General features: G+C 42.5%; 1 protein-coding gene across 6 annotated transcripts in view; it reads left to right on the top strand.

Annotated features, from left to right (window-relative positions):
- Positions 1-24978, top strand: part of LOC143019507 (brefeldin A-inhibited guanine nucleotide-exchange protein 3) — a 659822-nt gene that overhangs the window by 35121 nt on the left and 599723 nt on the right. For all 6 annotated transcript variants that reach the window (XM_076175183.1, XM_076175181.1, XM_076175182.1 and 3 more), the window contains exon 10: positions 21518-21615. In XM_076175183.1, the coding sequence (XP_076031298.1) occupies positions 21518-21615 (98 nt within the window). The remainder of the gene's footprint in view (positions 1-21517; positions 21616-24978) is intronic.

The following is a 24978-nucleotide window of genomic DNA, read 5'->3' as shown; positions in this document are numbered from 1 at the left end:
CTGAGCCCTCCCCTCTCTGTCCCCTCATGGAGAAATGGAGATGGGGAGAAATACCTTCGGACTGCATCAATTTATTTCTCACACGTATTCTTTCACCCCCATCCCCAGCTCACTCCCCCTCATGTATCATCCATACTCAACCATTCTCCATTCACCCCTATCTTCTGTCCTCTCCTGTCCTTCTTCAACAGACATTACCCTCTTTCCCAATGTCCCTTTTACCCCATCCATCCATCTCATCCTAGGTCGCCCCCTCATGTTCACTCCATCCACCTCTGCCTTCCACACCTCTTTTACTGGTCTTTCTTCACTCATTCTTTCCATGTGTCCAAACTATCCCAATACTCTTTCATCAATCCTATCTCCCAACTCCCTTTCCACCCCTGTTCTCCTTACCTCCTCATTTCTCACTCTATCCAGCCTAGTAATCCCAATCATACTTCTCAGACACTTTATCTCAAACACATTTAAACTCCTCTCCTCCGCTCTTATGTTCCATGTTTCTGTCCCGTACAGTGCTGTTGGCACAATCACTCCTTCATACAATCTCCTCTTAGTATCCATTCCCAAATGTTTATTTCTCATTACACTTTTTAATCCACCAAGGCATTTACTCACTTCTCTCAATCTACATTCTACCTCCACTCCTCCCTTTCCTGTCATATTCACTTCCTCCAGTCTCTCTCCCTTAAGGGGGTACGCGACACCTGGGGGGGTGAATTTGGTCAAGATATGGCATTTTTCAAAACTGTGTTCAAAATGTTCGTATACCACTTAGAAATAAATCCCGACAAATAATTTTCCAGCCGCGCGCAATTTAAAGGTCCTGGGTGAGGATTAAAGGGACAGATTTAAAGGCGCAACCCACACTAGAAGGAGGCGTGCCACTTAGGACCTTCAGGCGCAGCAAATAACGTTGAAATTTGATTGAATTTACACTCGCCCAGTGTATCAACGGCCAATACGATTGTGGAGGGGAAGGGAGGAAGGTGGAGGGAGAATATTTCGCCAACTTTGTGCGAAACTAAGCGTTAGTTACCGGCTAGCTCTGAAAAGGGAAGTACGCATGTCTCATGAGCTCTCATTGCAATCTATTACTTTAGCTAGTACATATTACTCTTTAGTACAGTCATCATGGGTAGCAAAAAGAACAAAAGAACATCACAATGACAAAAAACAGCAGTTAAAGATGGCAAGCAGTCAAAGACGACTAAAGATCTCACCACCTCTCACTCCACCACCGCCCTCACCTGCACCTCTGTGACGGTGACAGAGGTAAAGGACAACATTAGACTAAACAATTCAAAGAGGAAGATTAAATCCAAAGAAGAAAGCAAGAGGAAAAAGATCAAGGCTATACAGGAAGAAGAAAGAGGAAGGGACATCATATGATGCTGGAGGGGGTGCCCTACCAACATAGATTGGCGAGGGGAATCTGATGAGGAAAGAGAAGGCGCCCACTACTGGAAAATAAACCTCTTTCCAATGATTTAGATACCCTGAAGACCCCCAGCAGAGAGGTTTCATATGAAGAAACCGCCAAAGGTGCAAAAAAGCAAATTATATGATGTTGTCGTCTGTGCGTCGTCACTACTGTGACATACTTATACTTTAGTTTTTCAGTATTTAAAGTACTTATAATTAAAATATGTTGATAATTTTTACTGTACTTATTATATAATAAGAATTAAGCCATGAAAAAATCAGTCAAATTGGTGAAACTATAAGCAAGTTACAGATATATTCATATTTCAAGTTGCCATATCTCCGTTCGATATTTTTCTACTTTTTTTTAATCATAAAAAATCTAATATACATTAGATTTAGATGAAACTTACAGGGAATATTACTTTTAGTAACTGCTAGGGCCAATCGTTCGAATATTTTGAATAGGATGAAATAGTTCGGAGTAATAATGGAAACGAGCAAAAAAATTGTATTTTTCACGATTTTTGCCAGCCATTAAAATTGAAATGCCTGTATGCAAAAGTATAAAGGAAATTGTTCAATTACTCAATGACCGGCCCTAGGTGTGCCTATTGACTAATCATAGCCAAAATATAAAACAAATTGGTCCACGTATTATGGTGCTGTGCACTTTTAAATGTCGCTACTGGTATATGTACATGTGTACATGTGTACATACATCATTCTGCTTCACCTAAAATGTAGGCAATATGGATACCTATTTACCTGAGAAGTTTCAGCTCTTTACTCTAAATATTTTAGAAAATGACCTCCAGGTGTCGCGTACCCCCTTAATACTCACTTCCAGTCTGCTGCCACTCTCTCCCCTTGTACATCTCATCACCTTAGATTTAACCACATTTATCTTCAACTTTCTTCTTGCACACACCTTTCCAAACTCTATCACTAACTTCCTCAATCCCTCCTCTGATTGTGCCACAAGCGCTGTGTTGTCAGCAAACAACAAATGGCTTATCTCCCACTTTTCTCCATGTAATTTGACTATCTCGAATCACTGACCCACCACCCTTGCATTTACCTCTAGCACCACCCCATCCATTTATAAATTGAACAGCCAGGGCAACGTAACGCATCCCTGACAAAGTCCCACCTTTACCTCAAACCACTCGCTCCCTCCATTTCTAATCTTAACACAAGGTATATTACTATTGTAAATGTCTATTTCTCATTACACTTTTTAATCCCTCAAGGCATTTGATCACTTCTCTCAATCTACATTGTACCTCCACCTCCACTCCTATTCCTGCCACATTTGCACCCAAGTATTTAAAACTATACACTTTCTCCAGTCTCTCTCCTTTAATACTCACTTCCAGACTGCTGCTACCTTCTCTCCTTGTACATCTCATCACCTTGAGTAAATTTACCCACATTTATCTTCAATTTCCTTCTTTCGCACACCTTCCCAACTCTGTCACTAACTTCCTCAATCTAATCCTGCTACAAGTGCAATGTCATCAACAAACAACAACTGACTTATTTCCCACTTTTCTCTATTTTCTTTAACCATCTCCAATCCCTGACCTGCCACCCGTGCATTTACCTCTTGTACCACCCAATCCATGTATAAAAATTGAAGGTGTAGAATGTTAGATGAACTTATTTGCCGGTGATGCAAAACTACTAAAGTATGAAAAAGATTGTGAATTACTACAGAGAGATCTGAACAAAGTCTGGGAATGGAGTCTGAAGTAGGAAGTGGGCTTCAACATTAAGAAGTGTAGTATAATGGAATTTGGAAAAAGTAAAAGAAAAAGAATATCAGGACAATATAAAACTGGTGGAAAGGAAGTAAAGAAGGTTGGTTCCAAAAGGGATCTAGGAGTAATCATCACCAAAGACGTCCCCAGACAAGTAGATAAGCAGAATAGTCGGAGGAACCTACAATTTGTTAAGATCAATAAATGTGGCTTTTAATTGGATGAATAAATGGTAAAGAAAATACTAATCACACTGATAAGACCAAGACTGGAATATGCAGCAACACAATGGATGCCTAATACAAAAAAGGATATAAGGAAAATAGAAAGAATCCAAAGAGCAACAACAAAGATGGCTCCAACACTTTCAAAACTGACATATGAGCAAAGATTTTCTAAACTGGAATTACCAACTCTGGAACAAAGAAGGGAAAGAGGTGATCTGTTGGCCATTTATAGAATTATGAAAATCCTTGATAGAGAAGACTTATTAAATTGGGATAGAAGAAGAACAAGGGGACATGAAAAGAAACTCAAAAAGGACAGTTATAGAAGAGATCTTAAAAAAAAAAAAAACAGCTTTCCACACAGAGTGGTGGATGTCTGGAACAAATTGGACAAAATAATAGTGTGTGCAAACACAATACAAAAATTTAAGGACAAACTTGATCATGTGAGATACAAAAATGGGTTAACACAAGCATAGCTCCCCCTCCCATATAATACAACTAGGTAAATACAAACATAGCTCACCTTCCCATAGAATACTTACATATACCAAAGGCTTTTTCCCCCTTACAAGAGAGGTAGCCAAAAAACAGTCATAAAAACCACTCCCACCCATTCCATCCCTGACAAACTCCACTCCCCTCCACCCTCTTCCCTCCCTCTTATCTTAGTACAAGTATGTGTAAGAAATAAATTGATGCAGCCTGAAGAAATTTCTCCCTGTCTTCTCCTATTCTGCATGAGGGGACAGAGAGGGGGGACTTACCAATTTAATGAAGTGGCCTTGCTGTGGATGATCTGTGTTTTGTGACACTGCTTCTGACTCCAGGGCAGTGAGCAAGATGCAGGGATGACCCGTAATCCAGGAGGTGCTGTAGAATACAACTAGGTAAATTTGCTCACTGACTTGGCCTTCTGTGTATGGGCCCTGTCTTGCTGAAAGATAGCCACCCACATTTTATCAAATGCATTAGGAAGGTGGTCACACAACACCTCTAAATATACATACTGGTTCACTGTTTGGTATTTAGGAAGCACTTGAAGTTTAGCAGTAAATGCACCCCATACCATAAGCATGTCTGGGTGTTTTACAGTAGCTTGGATGTAGCGTGGGTCAAGAGGGTTGCTACCAGGCCACAGATACACATTTCCACCTCTACTATCAAGCACTGTAAAGGTGGATTCATTGCTCCACAGCACACTCAGCCACTTGTCACTATCCCAACCACTATACTTATGGGCAAAAGCTACTCTACTGTGCTTCTATTTAAGAGTTAGAAGAGGTTTCTTGATGGGTCGTTGACTCGTGTACCCAAGCACTGTGATCCTACAATACACAGTTCGGACTGACACCACACCAAACAGGCTTTTTCCCCCTTCCAAGGGAGGTAGCCAAAAAGGGAAAGGCATAAAAACACTCCCACCCATTTCATCCCTAAATACACTCCACACCCCTCCCACCCTCCCTCTCATCTGAGCACCTCCTGGATGACGGGTCATCCCTGCACCCTGCCCACCGCCCTGGGTCAGAAGCAGTGTTGCAAGACACAGCACATCCACAGCAAGGCCGCTTCATTTAATCGGCGACCCCCCCTCTCCGTCCCCCCTTGCATATAAGGAGAGGACGGGGAGAAATCCCTTCGGGCTGCGTCAAAATTTACTCACACATACTATCCCACCCCCCACCCCCCCGCCCATTCCTCCTCATGCAATCACAACATCATCCATATACAACCATTCTCCACGCACCTCTGTCTTCTGTCCTCTCCCTTCCTTCCTCAACAGACATTCCCCTCTTCCCCAAAGCCCCCTTCACCCCATCCATCCACCTCATCCTAGGACGTCCCCTCATGTTCACTCCCTCCACATCTGCCTTCCATACCTCTTTTACTAGTCTTTCTTTACTCATTCTTTCCATTTGTCCAAACCATCCTAATATTCTTTCATAAACCCTATCTCCCAAATCCTTTTTCACCCCTGTTCTCCTCCTCACCTCCTCATTTCTCACTCTATCCAGCCTAGTAACCCCCACCATACTTCTCAGACACCTCATCTCAAACACATTCAAACTCCTTCTCTCTTCTTCTCTTATGTTCCACGTTTCTGCCCCATACAGTGCTGTTGGCACAATCACTCCTTCATACAGTCTCCTCTTCGCATTCATTCCCAAATGTCTATTCCTCATTACACTCTTTAATCCACCAAGGCATTTACTCGCTTCTCTCAATCTACATTCTACCTCCACCTTCACTCCACCTTTTCCTGCTACACTTGCACCCAAGTATCTAAAACTATCCACTTCCTCCAGTCGCTCTCCCTTAATGTTCACTTCCAGTCTACTGCCATTTTCACCCCTTGTACATCTCATCACCTTACTTTTACCCACATTTATCTTTAGCTTTCTTCTATCACATACTCTCCCAAACTCTGCCACCAGCTTCCTCAATCCCTCCTCTGACCCTGCCACAAGCGCAGTGTCGTCCGCAAACAACAGCTGGCTCACCTCCCACTTTTCTCCATTTTCTTTAACCATCTCCAATCCCTGACCCACTACCCTAGCATTCACCTCTCGCACCACCCCATCCATGTATAAGTTGAACAGCCAGGGCGACATAACGCATCCTTGACGAAGTCCCACCTTTACTTCAAACCACTCACTCTCTCCATTTCTAATCCTGACACAAGCTCTACTACTCTCATAAAAACTCTTGACAGCTCCCAAAAGCTTTCCTCCTATCCCATAAATCTGCATAACCTCCCACAGTGCCTTTCTGTCTACCCTATCATAAGCCTTTTCCAGATCCATAAAAGCCCAAAAAACATCCTTCTCCTTTCCTATAGCTTTCTCACATATCTGTCTTACCACAAAGATCTGATCTACACAACCTCTACCTGTCCTAAATCCACACTGTTCCTCACCAATTACTCCTTCTGTTCCTCTCCTAATCCTCTCAATTAAGATCCTCCCATAAGCCTTCCCTACTACACTTAACAGGCTAATCCCTCTGAAACTACTACATTCACACTTGTCCCCTTTTCCCTTGTAAAGAGGAACTATACAGGCACTTCTCCAGTCCTCCGGTACTCTACCCTCTCTCCAGCAAACATTAAATAACCTCACCAACCAGTCCACCATCACTGAACCTCCCTTTTTCAGACATTCTGCATGGCATCCATCCAGACCAGGTGCCTTACCTGCTTTCATCATCTTTACAACTGCCTTCACCTCATCCTTCCTTATTTCTCCTCCATTCTCCTCACTCATCACTCTCATTTTCTTCGCATTTCCCACTGCAGCTATCTTTCCTTCCCTATCCTCCTTCACATTTAGCAACTCCCTAAAATATTCTGCCCATCTTCCCCTTACTGCCATCTCTTCCATTATCATCTCTCCATCTGATAATGCCTTTATTAATAACAAGAGGATGTAAAGCGGGTAAGATACTGACAAATCCTACCTTCTCTTTGTCGTTTGTCTCGATCGCATCCCATCCATGTATAGATTGAACAGCCAGGGCGACATAACACTTCCCTGACATAGTCCTACCTTTACCTCAAACCATTCACTCTCTCCATTTCTAATCCTAACACAAGCTCTACTACTCTCGTAAAAACTCTTGACTGCTCTTAACAGCTTTCCTCCTATCCCATATATCTGCAGTACCTCCCACAGTGCCTTCCTGTCTACCCTGTCATAAGCCTTTTCCAGATCCATAAAACCCCTAAAAACATCCTTACCTTTTCCTATAGCTTTCTCACATATCTGTCTTACCACAAAAATCTGATCTACACAACCCCGACCTGTCTTAAAACCACACTGCTCCTCACCAATTACTCCCTCTGTTCCTCTTCTAATCCTCTCAATCAAGACCCTCCCATAAGCCTTCCCAACTACATTCAACAAGCTGATCCCTCTGAAACTACTACACTCACACTTGTCCCCCTTTCCCTTGTAAAGTGAAACTATAGAGGCACTCCTCCAGTCCTCCGGCACTCTACCCTCTCTTAAACAAACATTAAATAACCTCACCAGCCAGTCCACCATAACTGTACCTCCTTTCTTCAGACATTCTGCATGGTATCCATCCAACTCAGGTGCCTTACCTGCTCTCATCATCTTAACAGCTTCTTTCATTTCATCTTTCCCTATTTCTCCTCCATTTTCCTCACTCATCACGGTCATTTTCTTAGTGCTTTCCACTGCAATTACCTTTCCCTCCCTATCCACCATCACATTTAGCAACTCCCTAAAATACTCTGCCCACCTTCCTCTCTCTGCCTTCTCTTCTAGAAATAAATTGGGGACCATTACCTGACACAACCTCCTAGGGTAAGCCATATCATGCAAACAGACCCTTGAGTACATTAATAGTTACTGCAAATGTCAATGAACTTAGATGAAATATTTCCATCCATTTTGAGTGACTATCAGCAATGACCAAAAATTGTTGACCTCTCATTCTGCATAATCAATATGTATTTTCTGCCATGGTTCAGTAGCCCACAGCCAGAAATATAATGGTGCTGCCTTTGGGGTATCTCTTATATTAGCACAAATCTCACAAGACCTCATATTGTTCTCAATATCTTGGTCAATCCCAGGCCACCATACAAAGGATCTGGCTAAAGCCTTCATTTGGCACATGTCTGGATGACACTCCTGTGGTTCAGTCAATACCATGTTTTGTAATTCAAATGGAATAGTGACATGTCCTCCCCACATCAGACAATCATCTTCAATTGACAATTCATGTCTCCTGTTCTAAAATGGTTTAAGTTCAGCATCCTTGGTATAACTAAGCCAGCCTGAAGCAGTGTACTCATAAACTTTAACTAACATTATATCTTTGGAGGTACAATTAGCAACATTTGCAGCACTGACAGGTAAGTCATTAACAATTGTATGACACACATAATTTTCATCTTGGATCACCTCATTGAAACCAGGCAAAGGAAGTCTGCTCAATAAGTCCACATTACTATTCTCAGCTGATGATGACCTTTATACAATGTCATATTCATACATCATACATCTACCAAAGGCTTTTTCCCCTTTACAAGGGAGGTAGCCAAAAAGAAAAAGGCATAAAAAATCATTCCCACCCATTCCATCCCTAATACACTCCACTCCCCTTCACCCTCTACCCTCCCTCTTATCTTGGCACCTCCTGGATGACAGGTCATCCCTGCATCTTGTCCACTGCCCTGGGTCAGAGGCAGTGTTGCAAGACACAGCACATCCACAGCAAGGCCACTTCATTAAATTGGCAATCCTCCCTCTCCGTCCCCTCATGCAGAAAAGGAGAAGACGGGGAGAAATCCGTTCAGGCTGCATCAAATTTTTCTCACACATACTACCTCACCCCCCATCCCCCCACCCATTTCACCTCATGCATCACATCATCATCCATATACAACCATTCTCCATTCACCCGTCTTCTGTCATCTCCCATCCTTGCTCAACAGGCATTCCCCTCTTCCCCAAGGCCCCCTTCACCCCATCCATCCATCTCATCCTAAGTCACCCCCTCATGTTCACTCCCTCCACATCTGCCTTCCATACCTCTTTTACTAGTCTTTCTTCACTCATTCTTTCCATGTGTCCAAACCATCCCAATACTCTTTCATCCATACTATCTCCCAACTCCCTTACCACCCCTGTTCTCCTCACCTCCTCATTTCTCACTCTATCCAGCCTAGTAACCCTCATCATACTTCTCAGACACCTCATCTCAAACACATTCAAACTCCTTCTCTCTTCCACTCTCATGTTCCATGTTTCTGCCCCATACAGTGCTGTTGGCACAATCACTCCTTCATACAATCTCCTCTTAGTATCCATTCCCAAATGTCTCTTCCTCATTACACTTTTTAATCCACCAATGCATTTACTCGCTTCTCTCAAACTACATTCTGCCTCCACCTTCACTCCACCCTTTCTTGCCACGTTCGCACCCAAGTATCTAAAACTATCCACTTCCTCCAGTCACTCCCTCTTAATGCTCACTTCCAGTCTGCTGCCATTTTCACCTCTTGTACATCTCATCACCTTACATTCACCCACATTTATCTTCAACTTTCCTCTTTCACACTCCCAAACTCTGTTACCAACTTCCTCAATCCTTCCTCTGATCCTGCTACAAGCGCAGTGTCGTCCGCAAACAACAGCTGGCTCACCTCCCACTTTTCTCCATTTTCTTTAACCATCTCCAATCCCTGACCCACCACCCTTGCATTTATCTCTCTCACCACCCCATCCATGTATAAGTTGAACAGCCAGGGTGACATAACACATCCCTGACGAAGTCCCACCTTTACCTCAAACCACTCACTCTCTCCATTTCTAATCCTGACACATGCTCTACTACTCTTGTAACAACTCCTGACAGCTCCTAGAAGCTTTCCTCCTATCCCGTATATCTGTAAAACCTCCCACAGTGTCTTCCTGTCTACCCTATCATAAGCCTTTTCCAGATCCATAAAAGCCCAAGAAACATCCTTTCCTTTTCCTATAGCTTTCTCACATATCTGTCTTACCACAAAAATCTGATCTTCACAACCTCTACCCATTCTAAATCCACACTGTTCTTCACCAATTACTCCCTCTGGTACTCTCCTAATCCTCTCAATCAAGATCCTCCCATAAGCCTTCCCAACTACACTTAACAAGGTAATCCCTCTGAAACTACTACACTCACACTTGTCCCCTTTTCCCTTGTAAAGTGGAACTACTGTATACAGGCACTCCTCCTGTCCTCCGGCTTTCTACCCTCTCTCCAGCAAACATTAAATAACCTCACCAGCCAGTCCACCATCACTGTACCTCCTTTTTTAAGACATTCTGCATGGTGTCCATCCAGACCAGGTGCCTTACCTGCTCTCATCATCTTAACAGCTGCCTTCACTTAATCCTTCCTTATTTCTCTACCATTTTCCTCACTCATCACGGTCATTTTCTTAGCACTTCCCACTGCAGCAATCTTTCCCTCCCTATCCTCCTTCACATTTAGCAACTCCCTAAAATACTCTGCCCATCTTCCCCTTATTGCCTTCTCTTCCATTATCATCTCTCCATCTGCACCTTTTACCTTTTCCCTACTTGATTCGCCTCCTCTTCCTCTCTTAATTTCTTTCCAGAACATCTTTTTATTACTTTCAAAATTTTCTGTTATACTCTTACCCCACTTCACATCTGCTCTCCTCTTTGCCTCCTTTACCTTTTGCTTTACTTCTCTTTTCTTTTCTTTGTACCTCTCATATGACTCCCTCGTCCTATTTTGTCACCAATCTGTGAAAGCTCGCTTCTTCTCTTCTACAACCTTCTTTGTTTCCTCATTCCACCATTCACTACCCTTCCTTCAAATTTCTCCCGTCCTTCTTGTTCCATATACCATCTTTGCACACTTTATGACTCCCTCCTTGAACCATCCCCATTCCTCCTCCACTCCTACCTCTACTCTATCCTTCACTCCCTCCCACTCCTCTCTCAGGTTCTTCTTGTACGCCTCATTTTCATTTTCATTTAAAGAGTTCACTCTAAGCACCTCCCTACCTTTTGTCCTTTTCCCCTTTCTCCATCTATCCTCCACTCTCAACTTACCTTCCACCAAAAAATTATTTGATATTCCCCCACTCTCTTCCCTTACAAAGGATTAAGGATTACAAAGGCGGAGCATGCCGACAGGAGACCTTTTGGTCCATATCTAGGTTGAATGCGATTTTTTTTTTTTTTTTTTATAAAAACTATAGTAATGTAAATAACAAATAAAATACATAAATAAATGCATAGGTATAGTTAAATAATAAACAAACAGGTGAATAGTAAATAATAATAAATTGACATTTAACTAATAATAAATGAAAATCAAACAGACAAATGATAACAAAACAAAAAAATATAAAATAAATTATAATCATTACAGCATCTTGCTTAGGTGTTTATCTAAATGATTCTTAAAGCTTTGAACTGAACTACATTGCACTACCTGTGCAGGAAGTTTATTCCAATCATTAACTACACAGTTGGCAAAGTTGTTTCTACCTACTTCCAAATTGAATCTATTTCCGGACAGTTTAAGACCATTGTTTCTTGTCTGATTCTCATTCAATGTGAAATTTTGTCAATTTTGATGTCAATTCCCTTTAGAATCTTAAAGACCTGTATCAAGTCACCTCTGTGTCTATGCTTTTTTAGGGAAAACAGATTCATATATTTTAGTCAATTTTCGTATGATTTATTTTTGATATTTGGAATCAGTTTTGTGGCTCGCCGTTGTACTTTTTCCAGTCTGTCAATGTCTTTAACCCCTTCCATACGGTGCCGCACACGTAGGCGTCATGAGGAGCAAGTGGATTCGCGACGCTGCCATATCGGCGTCTTGATTATATTTATTGTAGTCGCCCCTGTGTTTTTACATTCTCCCAAATGCGCCCTGAATCCCATTCTCTGTGGTTTTCAAAATTCGCGGGTGAAAGAGAGAACGATCGATATAAGCGGCGACTATATTTTATGATGCGAATATTATTTCGTTACGTCATACGGCTGGCATTGGCTGCTGCCCGCGAGATTTAAGTCCCGTACTGAAGTGGTTAATGAGATTCGGTGACCATACGGAAACAGCATATTCCAAATGTGGACGAACTAACGATTTATATAGCTTGTTAATGAGTGATGGACTTTTGAAATCAAAAGATCGCACAATCTTTCCTAGAATCTTATTTGCTTTCTCAGAGGCTGAAATGCACTGCTTGGATGATTTGAGATCGTTACTGATAATTACGCCAAGATCTTTTTCACTATCCACTTTTGTTAACGAATTTCCAAATAACTTGTAATCATACTGTTATTTTTACCTACATGCATTACCTTGCATTTACTTGTGTTAAATTTCATTAGCCACTTTTCAGACCATTGCTGTAATTTATCTAAATCTTCTTGAATATCTAATTGGTTTAAGTGATCATTTGCCATTCTGCACAGTTTTGTATCATCAGCAAATTTGGAAATAGTAGATTTTAGACCATGGTCTATATCATTTATATATACTATGGATAGAAGTGGCCCAAGAACGGAACCCTGAGGAACTCCACTTCTAACATTTTTCCATCCAGAAGTTTTTCCATTTAAAACAACTCTCTGTTTTCGACCATTCAACCAATTACTAGTCCAACTTAATAGGCTACCACTTATTCCGTGTGAAGCTAATTTAGGGAGTAGTCTTTCGTGGGGGATGGTATCAAAAGCTTTTGCAAAGTCTAGATATATTAAATCTATATTGTTTCTTTTGTCATAATTTGAGAGAACTGTGTTGTAGAATTTGAATAAGTTAGTCATGCAAGAATGTCTCCGTCTGAAACCATGCTGGCTATCATTTATCAAACGGTTACTTTCTAAATGATGTTCGATAGCATCTCTGATGATTGTTTCCATTTTTTTTCTACTATTGAAGGCAAACTTATAGGCCTATAGTTATTTGGTTTCTTTTTGTCACCTTTTTTGAATACGGGAGTAACGTTAGCTAGCTTCCATTCTCTTGGGACATCTCCGGATATGATGGATTTCTTGAAAATAATTTCTAATGGAACAACAATCTCATTTTTCATTTCCTTTAAGATTCTTGGATGCCATCCATCAAGCCCTGGTGTTTTATTAACTTTGAGTTGAGGATAGATGGAGAAGGAGGAAAGGGACAAAAGGTAGGGAGGTTCTTAGAGTGAACTCCTTGAATGAAAAGGAAAAGGAGAAGGAGTACGAAAAGAAGCTGAAGGAGGAGTGGTGTGGAGCAGAGATGGGTGTGGAGGAGGAATGGGGATGGTTCAAGGATGGTTCAAGGAGGGAGTCTTAAAGTGTGCAAGGATGGTGTGTGGAACAAGAAGGACAGGGGGAAATAGAAGAAAGGGTAGTGAATGGTGGGATGAGGAAACAAAGAAGGTTGTAGAAGAGAAGAAGCGAGCATTCACAGATTGGTTACAAAAGAGGACAGGGGAGTCATATGAGACGTACAAAGAAAAGAAAAGAGAAGTAAAGCAAAAGGTAAAGGAGGCAAAGAGGAGAGCAGATGTGAAATGGGGTAGGAGTATGACAGAAAATTTTGAAAGTAATAAAAAGATGTTTTGGAAAGAAATTAAGAGAGGAAGAGGAGGCGAATCAAGTAGGGAAGAAAAGGTAAAAGGTACAGATGGAGAGATGATAATGGAAGAGATGGCAGTGAGGGGAAGATGGGCAGAATATTTTAGGGAGTTGCTGAATGTGAAGGAGGATAGGGAAGGAAAGATAGCTGCAGTGGGAAATGCGAAGAAAATGAGAGTGATGAGTGAGGAGAATGGAGGAGAAATAAGGAAGGATGAGGTGAAGGCAGTTGTAAAGATGATGGAAGCAGGTAAGGCACCTGGTCTGGATGGATGCCATGCAGAATGTCTGAAAAAGGGAGGTTCAGTGATGGTGGACTGGTTGGTGAGGTTATTTAATGTTTGCTGGAGAGAGGGTAGAGTACCGGAGGACTGGAGTAATGCCTGTATAGTTCCTCTTTACAAGGGAAAAGGGGACAAGTGTGAATGTAGTAGTTTCAGAGGGATTAGCCTGTTGAGTGTAGTAGGGAAGGCTTATGGGAGGATCTTAATTGAGAGGATTAGGAGAGGAACAGAAGGAGTAATTGGTGAGGAACAGTGTGGTTTTAGGACGGGTAGAGGTTGTGTAGATCAGATCTTTGTGGTAAGACAGATATGTGAGAAAGCTATAGGAAAGGGGAAGGATGTTTTTTGGGCTTTTATGGATCTGGAAAAGGCTTATGATAGGGTAGACAGAAAGGCACTGTGGGAGGTTATGCAGATTTATGGGATAGGAGGAAAGCTCTTGGGAGCTGTCAAGAGTTTTTATGAGAGTAGTAGAGCATGTGTTAGGATTAGAAATGGAGAGAGTGAGTGGTTTGAAGTAAAGGTGGGACTTCGTCAAGGATGCGTTATGTCGCCCTGGCTGTTCAACTTATACATGGATGGGGTGGTGCGAGAGGTGAATGCTAGGGTAGTGAGTCAGGGATTGGAGATGGTTAAAGAAAATGGAGAAAAGTGGGAGGTGAGCCAGCTGTTGTTTGCGGACGACACTGCGCTTGTGGCAGGGTCAGAGGAGGGATTGAGGAAGCTGGTGGCAGAGTTTGGGAGAGTATGTGATAGAAGAAAGCTAAAGATAAATGTGGGTAAAAGTAAGGTGATGAGATGTACAAGGGGTGAAAGTGGCAGTAGACTGGAAGTGAACATTAAGGGAGAGCGACTGGAGGAAGTGGATAGTTTTAGATACTTGGGTGCAAGTGTAGCAGGAAAAGGTGGAGTGAAGGTGGAGGTAGAATGTAGATTGAGAGAAGCGAGTAAATGCCTTGGTGGTTTAAAGAGTGTAATGAGGAATAGACATTTGGGAATGGATGCAAAGAGGAGACTGTATGAAGGAGTGATTGTGCCAACAGCACTGTATGGGGCAGAAACGTGGAACATAAGAGAAGAAGAGAGAAGGAGTTTGAATGTGTTTGAGATGAGGTGTCTGAGAAGTATGGTAGGGGTTACTAGGCTGGATAGAGTGAGAAATGAGGAGGTGAGGAGGAGAACAGGGGTGAAAAAGGATTTGGGAGATAGGGTTGATGAAAGAATATTAGGATGGTTTGGACACATGGAAAGAATGAGTGAAGAAAGACTAGTAAAAGAGGTATGGAAGGCAGATGTGGAGGGAGTGAACATGAGGGGACTTCCTAGGATGAGGTGGATGGATGGGGTGAAGGGGGCCTTGGGGAAGAGGGGAATGTCTGTTGAGGAAGGAAGGGAGAGGACGGAAGACAGAGGTGAGTGGAGAATGGTTGTATATGGATGATGTTGTGACTGCATGAGGAGGAATGGGCGGGGGGGTGGGGGGTGGGGTAGTATGTGTGAGTAAATTTTGACGCAGCCCGAAGGGATTTCTCCCCGTCCTCGCCTTATATGCAAAGGGGGACGGAGAGGGGGGGTCGCCGATTAAATGAAGCGGCCTTGCTGTGGATGTACTGTGTCTTGCGACACTGCTTCTGACCCAGGGCGGTGGGCAGGGTGCAGGAATGACCCATCATCCAGGAGGTGCTCAGATGAGAGGAAGGGTGGGAGGGGTGTGGAGTGTATTTAGGGATGAAATGGGTGGGAGTGTTTTTATGCCTTTCTCTTTTTGGCTACCTCCCTTGGAAGGGGGAAAAAGCCTTGGTATATGTATGTATGTATGTATATTTACCGTATTAAGTTTACCCTAGACTTCTCACAGGTTTCAGTTTGGAGTTCACTTTGAGGTGTTTTGTTTACGAATACCAAGCTAAAATAATTGTTTATAAAATATTACACATTCCTTCATTTGAATATTCGAGTTGACCGTCAGCAGATAATAGTGGACAAATGTGATTCCTAACAACCTTTTTATCTCTAATGTAACTATAGAATTCTATGGGATTCTCTTTGTATTTATCAGCGATGTTCATTTCGTATTGTCGTTTTCTTTTTTTATTGTCTTTTTTAAATCTCTCTGTATTGATACATAACTTTCATAGTCATTAGATGCACCCGAGAACTTATATTTCTTATAAGCCTGTCTTTTTAGCAATACTTTTTTCAGTTTCTTTGTTGAGCCACTTTGGGCAAGCCTGATTTGGGGAACGTCTGTCCTTAAAAGGAATATAAGTATGAATCATCTTAGTGAGTGTATTTTAGCACACGTACATTCTTAACTTTTCCTATTATACTCCTATCTACCACTACATAGTCCGTTAATGCTCTACCACCCTTCCATCCACCACCCTCTCCCATGTGTACTTATGCTTGACTTTCTTTTGAAACATTCTATTTGCTATCATCAACTCTCTAGACACATCTCCACCATCAACTCTCTACTACGATTCTTTCCTGGAACTCCCCATTTCCCAACCACACCGTCAATTGGTTCATTTCCTACCCTAGCATTAAGGTCTCCCAATACTACTACATTGATGTTCCTCCCTAATCCTTCTCTGCACTCATTTAAATCTATCCAAAAAAACCTCCCTTTCTTCTACAGTCATCTCACTACCAGGCCCATATGCACTTACAAAAACCCGCATCTCCTTTCCCAGTTTCACCTTCGTCCACATTATCCTTGAAGAAACCTCCTTCCACTACACTACACGTTTACCTATCTCTTCACTTATAGCCACCCCTTCTCTCCCTCGCCCTCTCTTCACTCCTGAGAACCTCTCAATTACACTTCCAAACTCACACTCACCCCTCCCTCTCAGCTTAGTTTCACTCAAAGCCAACACATCCATCTTTCTTCTCACAAACATACTACCTATCTCATCCCTTTTACTCTCATCTGTACCATATCCACACACATTAAAAGATCCAAACCTTAGGGTGCTGGTTGGAAAGCTCCTAGACCCTCTTATGCCTTTACTTTTTTAGGAATGTCCCCTGTGGGGCTACAGTGAGAAGGATGCCTGGACCCAATCCCTGTCCCGTTTTTCTTGCCTCTTACGATTCAAGTGGGAATACTTGGTGGCAGCATTCTTTTCCCCCACCATAGGGTAGGCAAAACAAGGAAATGAAATTCTGAGAAATTGTACAGTACAGCAACAAGGGGTTGGGGGACAGCATAATGGAGGTCGTCGTCGTCGTGGCTATCCCTCTCTCTTCAGAGGATGATGGTCTTCGTTCTGGTCTGAGTGCGGTTATTTGTGTACCCGAAGGTGGCTGATGAGACCAATTCGGGCTTTGAAGGATCTTCCGCATGTTGGGCATGTTGTTCCTTGCGGGAGATCTGGTTTCGGTTGGAGTTGCCTCTCCTTCCTCCTTCTTCGCTTTTCTTCCAACTCTTCACAACGGTTTGTTTCGAATGTTGTTGTTCCTTCGCGAATGGTGGACCTCCAGAAGTTTCGGTCTCTTGCATTTTCTTCCCAGTTGTTGAAGTCGATGTTACATTTTTTCATGTTGGCCTTCAACAGATCCTTGTATCTCTTCTTCTGTCCTCCTTTCTTCCGATTTCCTTCTTTCAGTTGCGAATAGAAAATCTGTTTTGGTAAACGGTCGTCAGACATTCGAACAACATGCCCACTCCATCTCAGTTGACTTTTGATGATGTGAGCCTCAATGCTTGTTGCTTTGGCTGCTTTCAGGACGCTGACATTAGTTCTTCTGTCTTCCCAACTGATGTTCAGGATACTTTGTAGACATCTTTGATGAAACTTTTCCAACGTGTCCAGATGGCGACGGTACGTTGTCCAGGTTTCAGATGCGTACAGAAGTGTTGGGATGACTACTGCGTTGTACACGGCCATTTTGGTGTCGGTTCTGATATCATGGTCTTGAAAGATTCTGTTACGGAGATGACCGAAGGCAGTTCCAGCACACTTCAGTCGATGTTGAATCTCATCACTCGGGTCAAGATTTGATGATAGATGACTACCAAGATAAGGGAAATGATCCACGTTTTCGAGTGTTGTTTCTCCAAGCTTGATTGATGGTTCTGTTCTGGTTGGATCATTAGGAGATGGTTGATATAATATCTGGGTCTTCTTGGAGTTGATGGTGAGACCAAGGGAGATGTATGCTTTGTTGAAGGCATTCAGGATCCGTTGAAGGTCCTCCTCTGAAAGTGCTGCAATGCTGTTGTCGTCTGCATATTGGAACTCAATCAGGGAGCAGGAGGATGTAGCAGTATAATAATAGTTTCATCATTTCTCTGTGAACAGAGTCCCCCTCTATCACAGACAAAATGATGTGTGGCTCTGGTCCATAGGGGTGCCCCATATAGACCCTAAAGTATCAACTGCATGCTACTTTGACATAACAACATGCAGCCAATACCCCAGCAAAAATTAATGTCCATCACTGCACTCTAGCAGCTGCCAGGATAGGAATTCCACTCTTTGGACCAAAGATGTGAGAAATGGCCGATGGTCAGTAACTAACATGAATTTATTGCCATATAGATATAAATGAAACTTCTTTATTACAAAGATAATGGCTAAGGCCTCTTTTTCAATATATGCATAATTTTTCTCTGCTTTACTTAAAGTTCTTGAAGCAAAGGCAGTAGGCTTTTCTGAATCATCTAATTTGTGGCTCAGCACAGTTCCCACACCATAAGGACTGGCATCTACATTCAAAATAAGTGACTTATCTGGGTCATAGTGTACCAAAACAAGGTCTCCAGTCATTAGTTCCTTGACATAGTTGAAAGCTTTATCACAACTTGTGTCCCAATTCCATACAGTTGAATGGTTGAGTAACTCGTACAGGGGATGAAGTTTGGTAGCTAAATTTGGAAGGAGTTTGCTGTAAAAGTTAATCATCCCAAACAAAGACCTTAGTTCTGACGCATCCATTGGTCTAGGGGCTTCTCTAATAGCCTTGGTTTTGTCCTGTAGAGGACGTATACCATCTGCACACAACTCATGTCCTAAATATTGTACATGATCCTTAAAAAAATAGACATTTGTTTTCATTCATTCTTACATTATACTCTGAAAATCTGGCAAATATTTTCCTCAGAACATTGATGTGTTCCTCTACATTATTAGAGGCAACCAAAATGTCATCTATATAACAGAATACTTCTTTAATACCTATCAAAATCTTATCCATTACAGCCCGAAATATAGCTGGAGCTATTTTTACATCATAACCTAGGCGCTTAATGCCTTGTAAACCCTTACTAGTATTTAACACCAACAGTTTTGCTGATTCCTTATCCAAAAGATCCTCCAAGAGATGCATTTCAAATTTTGAAAGAAATTAAGAGAGGAAGAGGAGGCGAATCAAGTAGGGAAGAAAAGGTAAAAGGTACAGATGGAGAGATGATAATGGAAGAGAAGGCAGTAAGGGGAAGATGGGCAGAATATTTTAGGGAATTGCTAGATGTGAAGGAGGAGAGGGAAGGAAAGATAGCTGCAGTGGGAAATGCGAAGAAAATGAGAGTGATGAGTGAGGAAAATGGAGGAGAAATAAGGATGAGGTGAAGGCAGTTGTTAAGATGATGAAAGCAGGTAAGGCACCTGGTCTGGATGGATGCCATGCAGAATGTCTGAAAAAGGGAGGTACGGTGATGGTGGACTGGTTGGTGAGGTTATTTAATGTTTGCTGGAGAGAGGGTAGAGTACCGGAGGACTGGAGGAGTGCCTGTATAATTCCTCTTTACAAGGGAAAAGGGGACAAGTGTGAATGTAGTAGTTTCAGAGGGATTAGCTTGTTAAGTGTAGTAGGGAAGGCTTATGGGAGGCTCTTGATTGAGAGGATTAGGAGAGGAACAGAAGGAGTAATTGGTGAGGAACAGTGTGGATTTAGGACAGGTAGAGGTTGTGTAGATCAGATCTTTGTGGTAAGACATATATGTGAGAAAGCTATAGGAAAGGGGAAGGATGTCTTTTGGGCTTTTATGGATCTGGAAAAGGCTTATGACAGGGTAGACAGGAAGGCACTGTGGGAGGTTATGCAGATTTATGGGATAGGAGGAAAGCTTTTGGGAGCTGTCAAGAGTTTTTATGTGAGTAGTAGAGCTTGTGTCAGGATTGGAAATGGAGAGAGTGAGTGGTTCGAGGTAAAGGTGGGACTTCGTCAAGGATGCATTATGTCGCCCTGGCTGTTCAACTTATACATGGATGGGGTAGTGTGAGAGGTGAATGCAAGGGTAGTGAGTCAGGGATTGGAGATGGTTAAAGAAAATGGAGAAAAGTGGGAGGTGAGTCAGCTGTTGTTTGCGGACGACACTGCGCTTGTGGCAGGATCGGAGGAGGGATTGAGGAAGTTGGTGGCAGAGTTTGGGAGAGTATGTGATAGATGACAGCTGAAGATAAATGTGGGTAAAAGTAAGGTTATGAGATTTACAAGGGGTGAAAGTGGCAGTAGACTGGAAGTGAACATTAAGGGAGAGCGTCTGGAGGAAGTGGATAGTTTTAGATACTTGGGTGCAAATGTGGCAGGAAAAGGTGGAGGTAGAATGTAGATTGAGAGAAGCGAGTAAATGCCTTGGTGGATTGAAGAGTGTAATGAGGAATAGACATTTGGGAATGGATGCGAAGAGGAGACTGTATGAAGGAGTGATTGTGCCAACAGCACTGTATGGGGCAGAAACATGGAACATAAGAGAAGAAGAGAGAAGGAGTTTGAATGTGTTTGAGATGAGATGTCTGAGAAGTATGGTGGGGGTTACTAGGCTAGATAGAGTGAGAAATGAGGAGGTGAGGAGGAGAACAGGGGTGGAAAAGGAGCTGGGAGATAGGGTTGATGAAAGAATATTAGGATGGTTTGGACACATGGAAAGAATGAGTGAAGAAAGACTAGTAAAAGAGGTATGGAAGGCTGATGTGGAGGGAGTGAACATGAGGGGACATCCTAGGATGAGGTGGATGGATGGGGTGAAGGGGGCCTTGGGGAAGAGGGGAATGTCTGTTGAGGAAGGACGGGAGAGGACGGAAGACAGAGGTGAATGGAGAATGGTTGTATATGGATGATGTTGTGATTGCATGAGGAGGAATGGGTGGGGGGGTGGGGGGTGAGGTAGTATGTGTGAGAAAAATTTTGATGCAGCCTGAAGGGATTTCTCCCCATCCTCTCCTTTTATGCAAGGGGGGACGGGGAGGGGGGGTCGCCGATTTAATGAAGCGGCCTTGCTGTGGATGTGCTGTGTCTTGCGACACTGCCTCAGACCCAGGGCAGTGGGCAAGATGCAGGGATGACCCATCATCCAGGAGGTGCTCAGATAAGAGGGAGGGTGGGAGGGGTGTGGAGTGTTTTAAGGGATGAAATGGGTGGGAGTGATTTTATGCCTTTCCCTTTTTGGCTACCTCCCTTGTAAGGGGGAAAAAGCCTTGGTATATGTATGTATGTATGACGTTTTTCTTTCCTTTCTGAAAAAGTGTCAAATTTATCCTGAACACCCTGTATATACCTAATTTTAGTGTATAGGAAATGAGCTACAGTTTTAGGTTCCAGTCTCTTTAAAATATATTGAGGTGGTTCTCATAACTAAATGAGTATCAAACATTATTGAGGATTAGACAGTATTACTTCTCAGATAATATTGCTTTGTTATGATTTGACAGGTTTGTAATTTTGATTTATATACACAGCTTATGAGCAGCCCTGAACGTTTGGTGCAACTTGCTGGACCCATTCTACACATAGATCCTCGAAACCCACACCAGAATGACCTGGCTCTTTTCAGATTGTAAGTACTGCATCTTGCTGTATTGCATTTAACCCAGGGCAGTTGGTGGATGCAGAGATAACCCATCATCTAAGAGGAGCTGAGATGGGAGGGGTGGAAAGCGCTGTGGAGGGGAGTGTAATGGTTGGTAATAGGTACGTGCCCCTGACTTAGCAACCTCCTTTATAAGGGGGGGGGGGAAGCTCATGGTATATAGATAGAAGAATTGTTAGTATAGTTTGAACATGTATCTCTGAAGTAGACACATAGGTTTAAGTAGAAGAGTAGAGTGAGGAGGGGCCACAAGAGAATAGTTACAGAAATAAAGATAGCGTTTTAATTCATAGGAGTGAGGTGTCCAAACTGTTTGATGGAAGGTCTAATAAACCTTCCATCAAATAGTTTATGTAGATCAAGAGCACTATGGGTGCCAGTACCAACACTTGTGGGACTGTGCTAGTCATTTCTCTTCATCCAGACATCTTAGCCTTTTCTAGTTTTCATCCACTGGTCTGGATGCTTGCTGGCCAAGTGGGTTAGGGCATTGCTACTTGCAACGAAGGTCGATGTGATCTCAGTTTGAACCCTGCCACCAGCAAGTTGAACCAGGGGCATGGTTCATTAAATTCCCTGCTACTGGTCTTTCAGGGAATGTTTCATTCAGTTCAGTAGATTATATTAAGAGGATCGTCTATTAGAAAATCGAACTTTTTTATTTTGGGGGTGAAAGTGGCTGAGATTTTTTCCTAGTAACTGTCTCAGAGTAACTGTCTTCCTAGTCTCAGAGAATATACCACCGAGTTTTCATGTCATTTATGCTTATACTTTTTTTATTATGATTTTTTACGAGGGGTAATTTTTGAAAAATTTGAAATCGATTCAGAGGGTAGACCTTTGTCTGGATATTGATTTTTTTTTTTTTTTTTTTTTTTCTTTATAATGGGGTAAGATAGATGGAGGAAGTGGATAGTTTTAGATGGGTGCAAATGTGGCAGGGAAAGGTGGAGTGAAAGTGGAGGTAGAATGTAGATTGAGAGAAGCGAGTAAATGCCTTGGTGGATTAAAGAATGTAATGAGGAATAGACATTTGGGAATGGATGCTAAGAGGAGACTGTATGAAGGAGTGATTGTGCCAACAGCACTGTATGGGGCAGAAACATGGAACATAAGAGAAGAAGAGAGGAGTTTGAATGTGTTTGAGATGAGGTGTCTGAGAAGTATGATGGGGGTTACTAGGCTAGATAGAGTGAGAAATGAGGAGGTGAGGAGGAGAACAGGGGTGGAAAAGGAGCTGGGAGATAGGGTTGATGAAAGAATATTAGGATGGTTTGGACACATGGAAAGAATGAGTGAAGAAAGACTAGTAAAACAGGTGTGGAAGGCAGATGTGGAGGGAGTGAACATGAGGGGACATCCTAGGATGAGGTGGATGGATGGGGTGAAGGGGGCTTTGGGGAAGAGGGGAATGTCTGTTGAGGAAGGATGGGAGAGGATAGAAGACTGGGGTGAATGGAGAATGGTTGTATATGGATGATGTTGTGATAGCATGAGGTGGAATGGGCGGGTGGATGGGGGGTGAGGTAGTATGTGTGAGCAAAATTTGACGCAGCCCGAAGGGATTTCTCCCCATCCTCTCATTTTATGCAATGGGGGGGATGGAGAGGGGGGGTTGCCGATTTAATGAAGCGGCCTTGCTGTGTCTTGTGACACTGCTTCTGACCCAGGGCAGTGGACAAGGTGCAGTGATGACCCGTCATTCAGGAGGTGCTAAGATAAGAGGGAGGGTGGAGTGTTTTAAGGGATGAAATGGGTGGGAATGATTTTATGCCTTTTTCTTTTTGGCTACCTCCCTTGTAAGGGGGAAAAAGCCTTGGTATATGTATGTATGTATGTAAGATAGATGAAGAAACGGAGGCAGAATTATGATGATCTGATCAATCTGTTATGAGAAAAAAAAATTCAAAGTTGATGAAAAAAAAAAAAAAAAAATGTATATATGAAAAAATCCTACTAGTCCTTGACAGAAGGACATAAATCTGCCTCCAAATTTTCTCCCAATTATGCTGAATCCAAAAAGGATTTGCAGTTGAAAATCAGTGAAGGCGTTTTGGATATGAATCAAATTAAATGTGCAAAAATCAAGTTTTTCAGAAATGAGCGTCAAAGATTTTTTTTCATGGTTACTGGTCCCCTTTCATTATTTATGATGTTATGGTGTTGAAAGGGTATCATAGGCACCACCCTACTCTTTGTTGCCAGCTTTTGATCAATTATAGGTTTATATGATGGATCCAGTTAGTATCCACCAGGGTTATATTGCTCAGGTTCCAAGCGTGCACTCTTTCTTTTCTTGGCGCGATGCATCTTTGGCGACAGACGACCTTTATCTGCCATCCTAAGCTGTTTTATGGCATCACTGGTTGTTGTCCCTCTTGCTGATGGCATATATGCAAGTTCATAACCAAAGATGTGGTTCAGAACTGCAACTTGAGCACAGAATTGAACTCTAGCTACTGATGCAAACTTCCTCTTTGAACTCAAAGCCCAAATCTTTGCATGGAAGCTTTCATTTTGGTTTTGTGTCCTTCCTTTGAGGCATTTCTCTCAAAGCTCTGTAGAGGTGAGGTCTTGATATATTGCCAGGATGGATTTCCGCTTCTCAGTGGGAATCTTCACCAGGAACGGCTTCTTGACTCTGTGAGACTTGGGTTCCTCTTGCCTGGCTAGTGCTCTCTGGAAAAAACACCATGAGTCTTCTCCCTTAGGACAGTAAGAATTCAATGGCTTCTCATCTGTGCTGACAGAATGCAGGTAGGAAGCCATGATAGCTTTACGCATTGTCTGAACATCAGTATTCACACAATCACGTATTGCCTTCCCATAATACTGTGTCAACTTTCCAATGACAGCATCTGTCAACATATTAGCTCCACCTAGCTCACTTCATCTCATGGTTCTTCCTGTTTTGGTGGAGATGATGGTGACTTGCTCCTTTTTTAGTTTTCTAAGTCTTGTTCCCAGGCGCTTGCTGACGTGGTTGACACACTCTTCCTTGAAAACGGGAACATTATAGGGTCCTTGACCATCGTTTAGGGCACACACAGCGTTGAAAGCACTGGAGTCTCCATCTCCAACAAAAGTCGTATACCTAAGGGTCTGTTTTTCAGAATGACTCCATATCCTCACAGCTGCCTCTACTTCCATGGTACCAGAATTACCATGAAAATTCATCCCACAGGTACCTGAAGCTTTGTGGGCATCCTTCCAGGTAAGAAAATCTGCAGGTGATAGTGTTTTCTTGTATTTGGTGCAAGAACTGCAGTGATTGCAGAGCACCTCTATGTCAACAACGATGCCAGTGTTGACTTCAATCACGAGGCTAAT

This window comes from Oratosquilla oratoria, chromosome 37 (genome assembly GCF_046742065.1).
Source record: "Oratosquilla oratoria isolate Oo_2021 chromosome 37, ASM4674206v1, whole genome shotgun sequence".
Taxonomy (NCBI): Eukaryota; Metazoa; Arthropoda; class Malacostraca; order Stomatopoda; family Squillidae; genus Oratosquilla; species Oratosquilla oratoria.
Note: the sequence above shows the minus strand (reverse complement) of the source record. Positions and strands in the feature narration are given on the sequence as shown.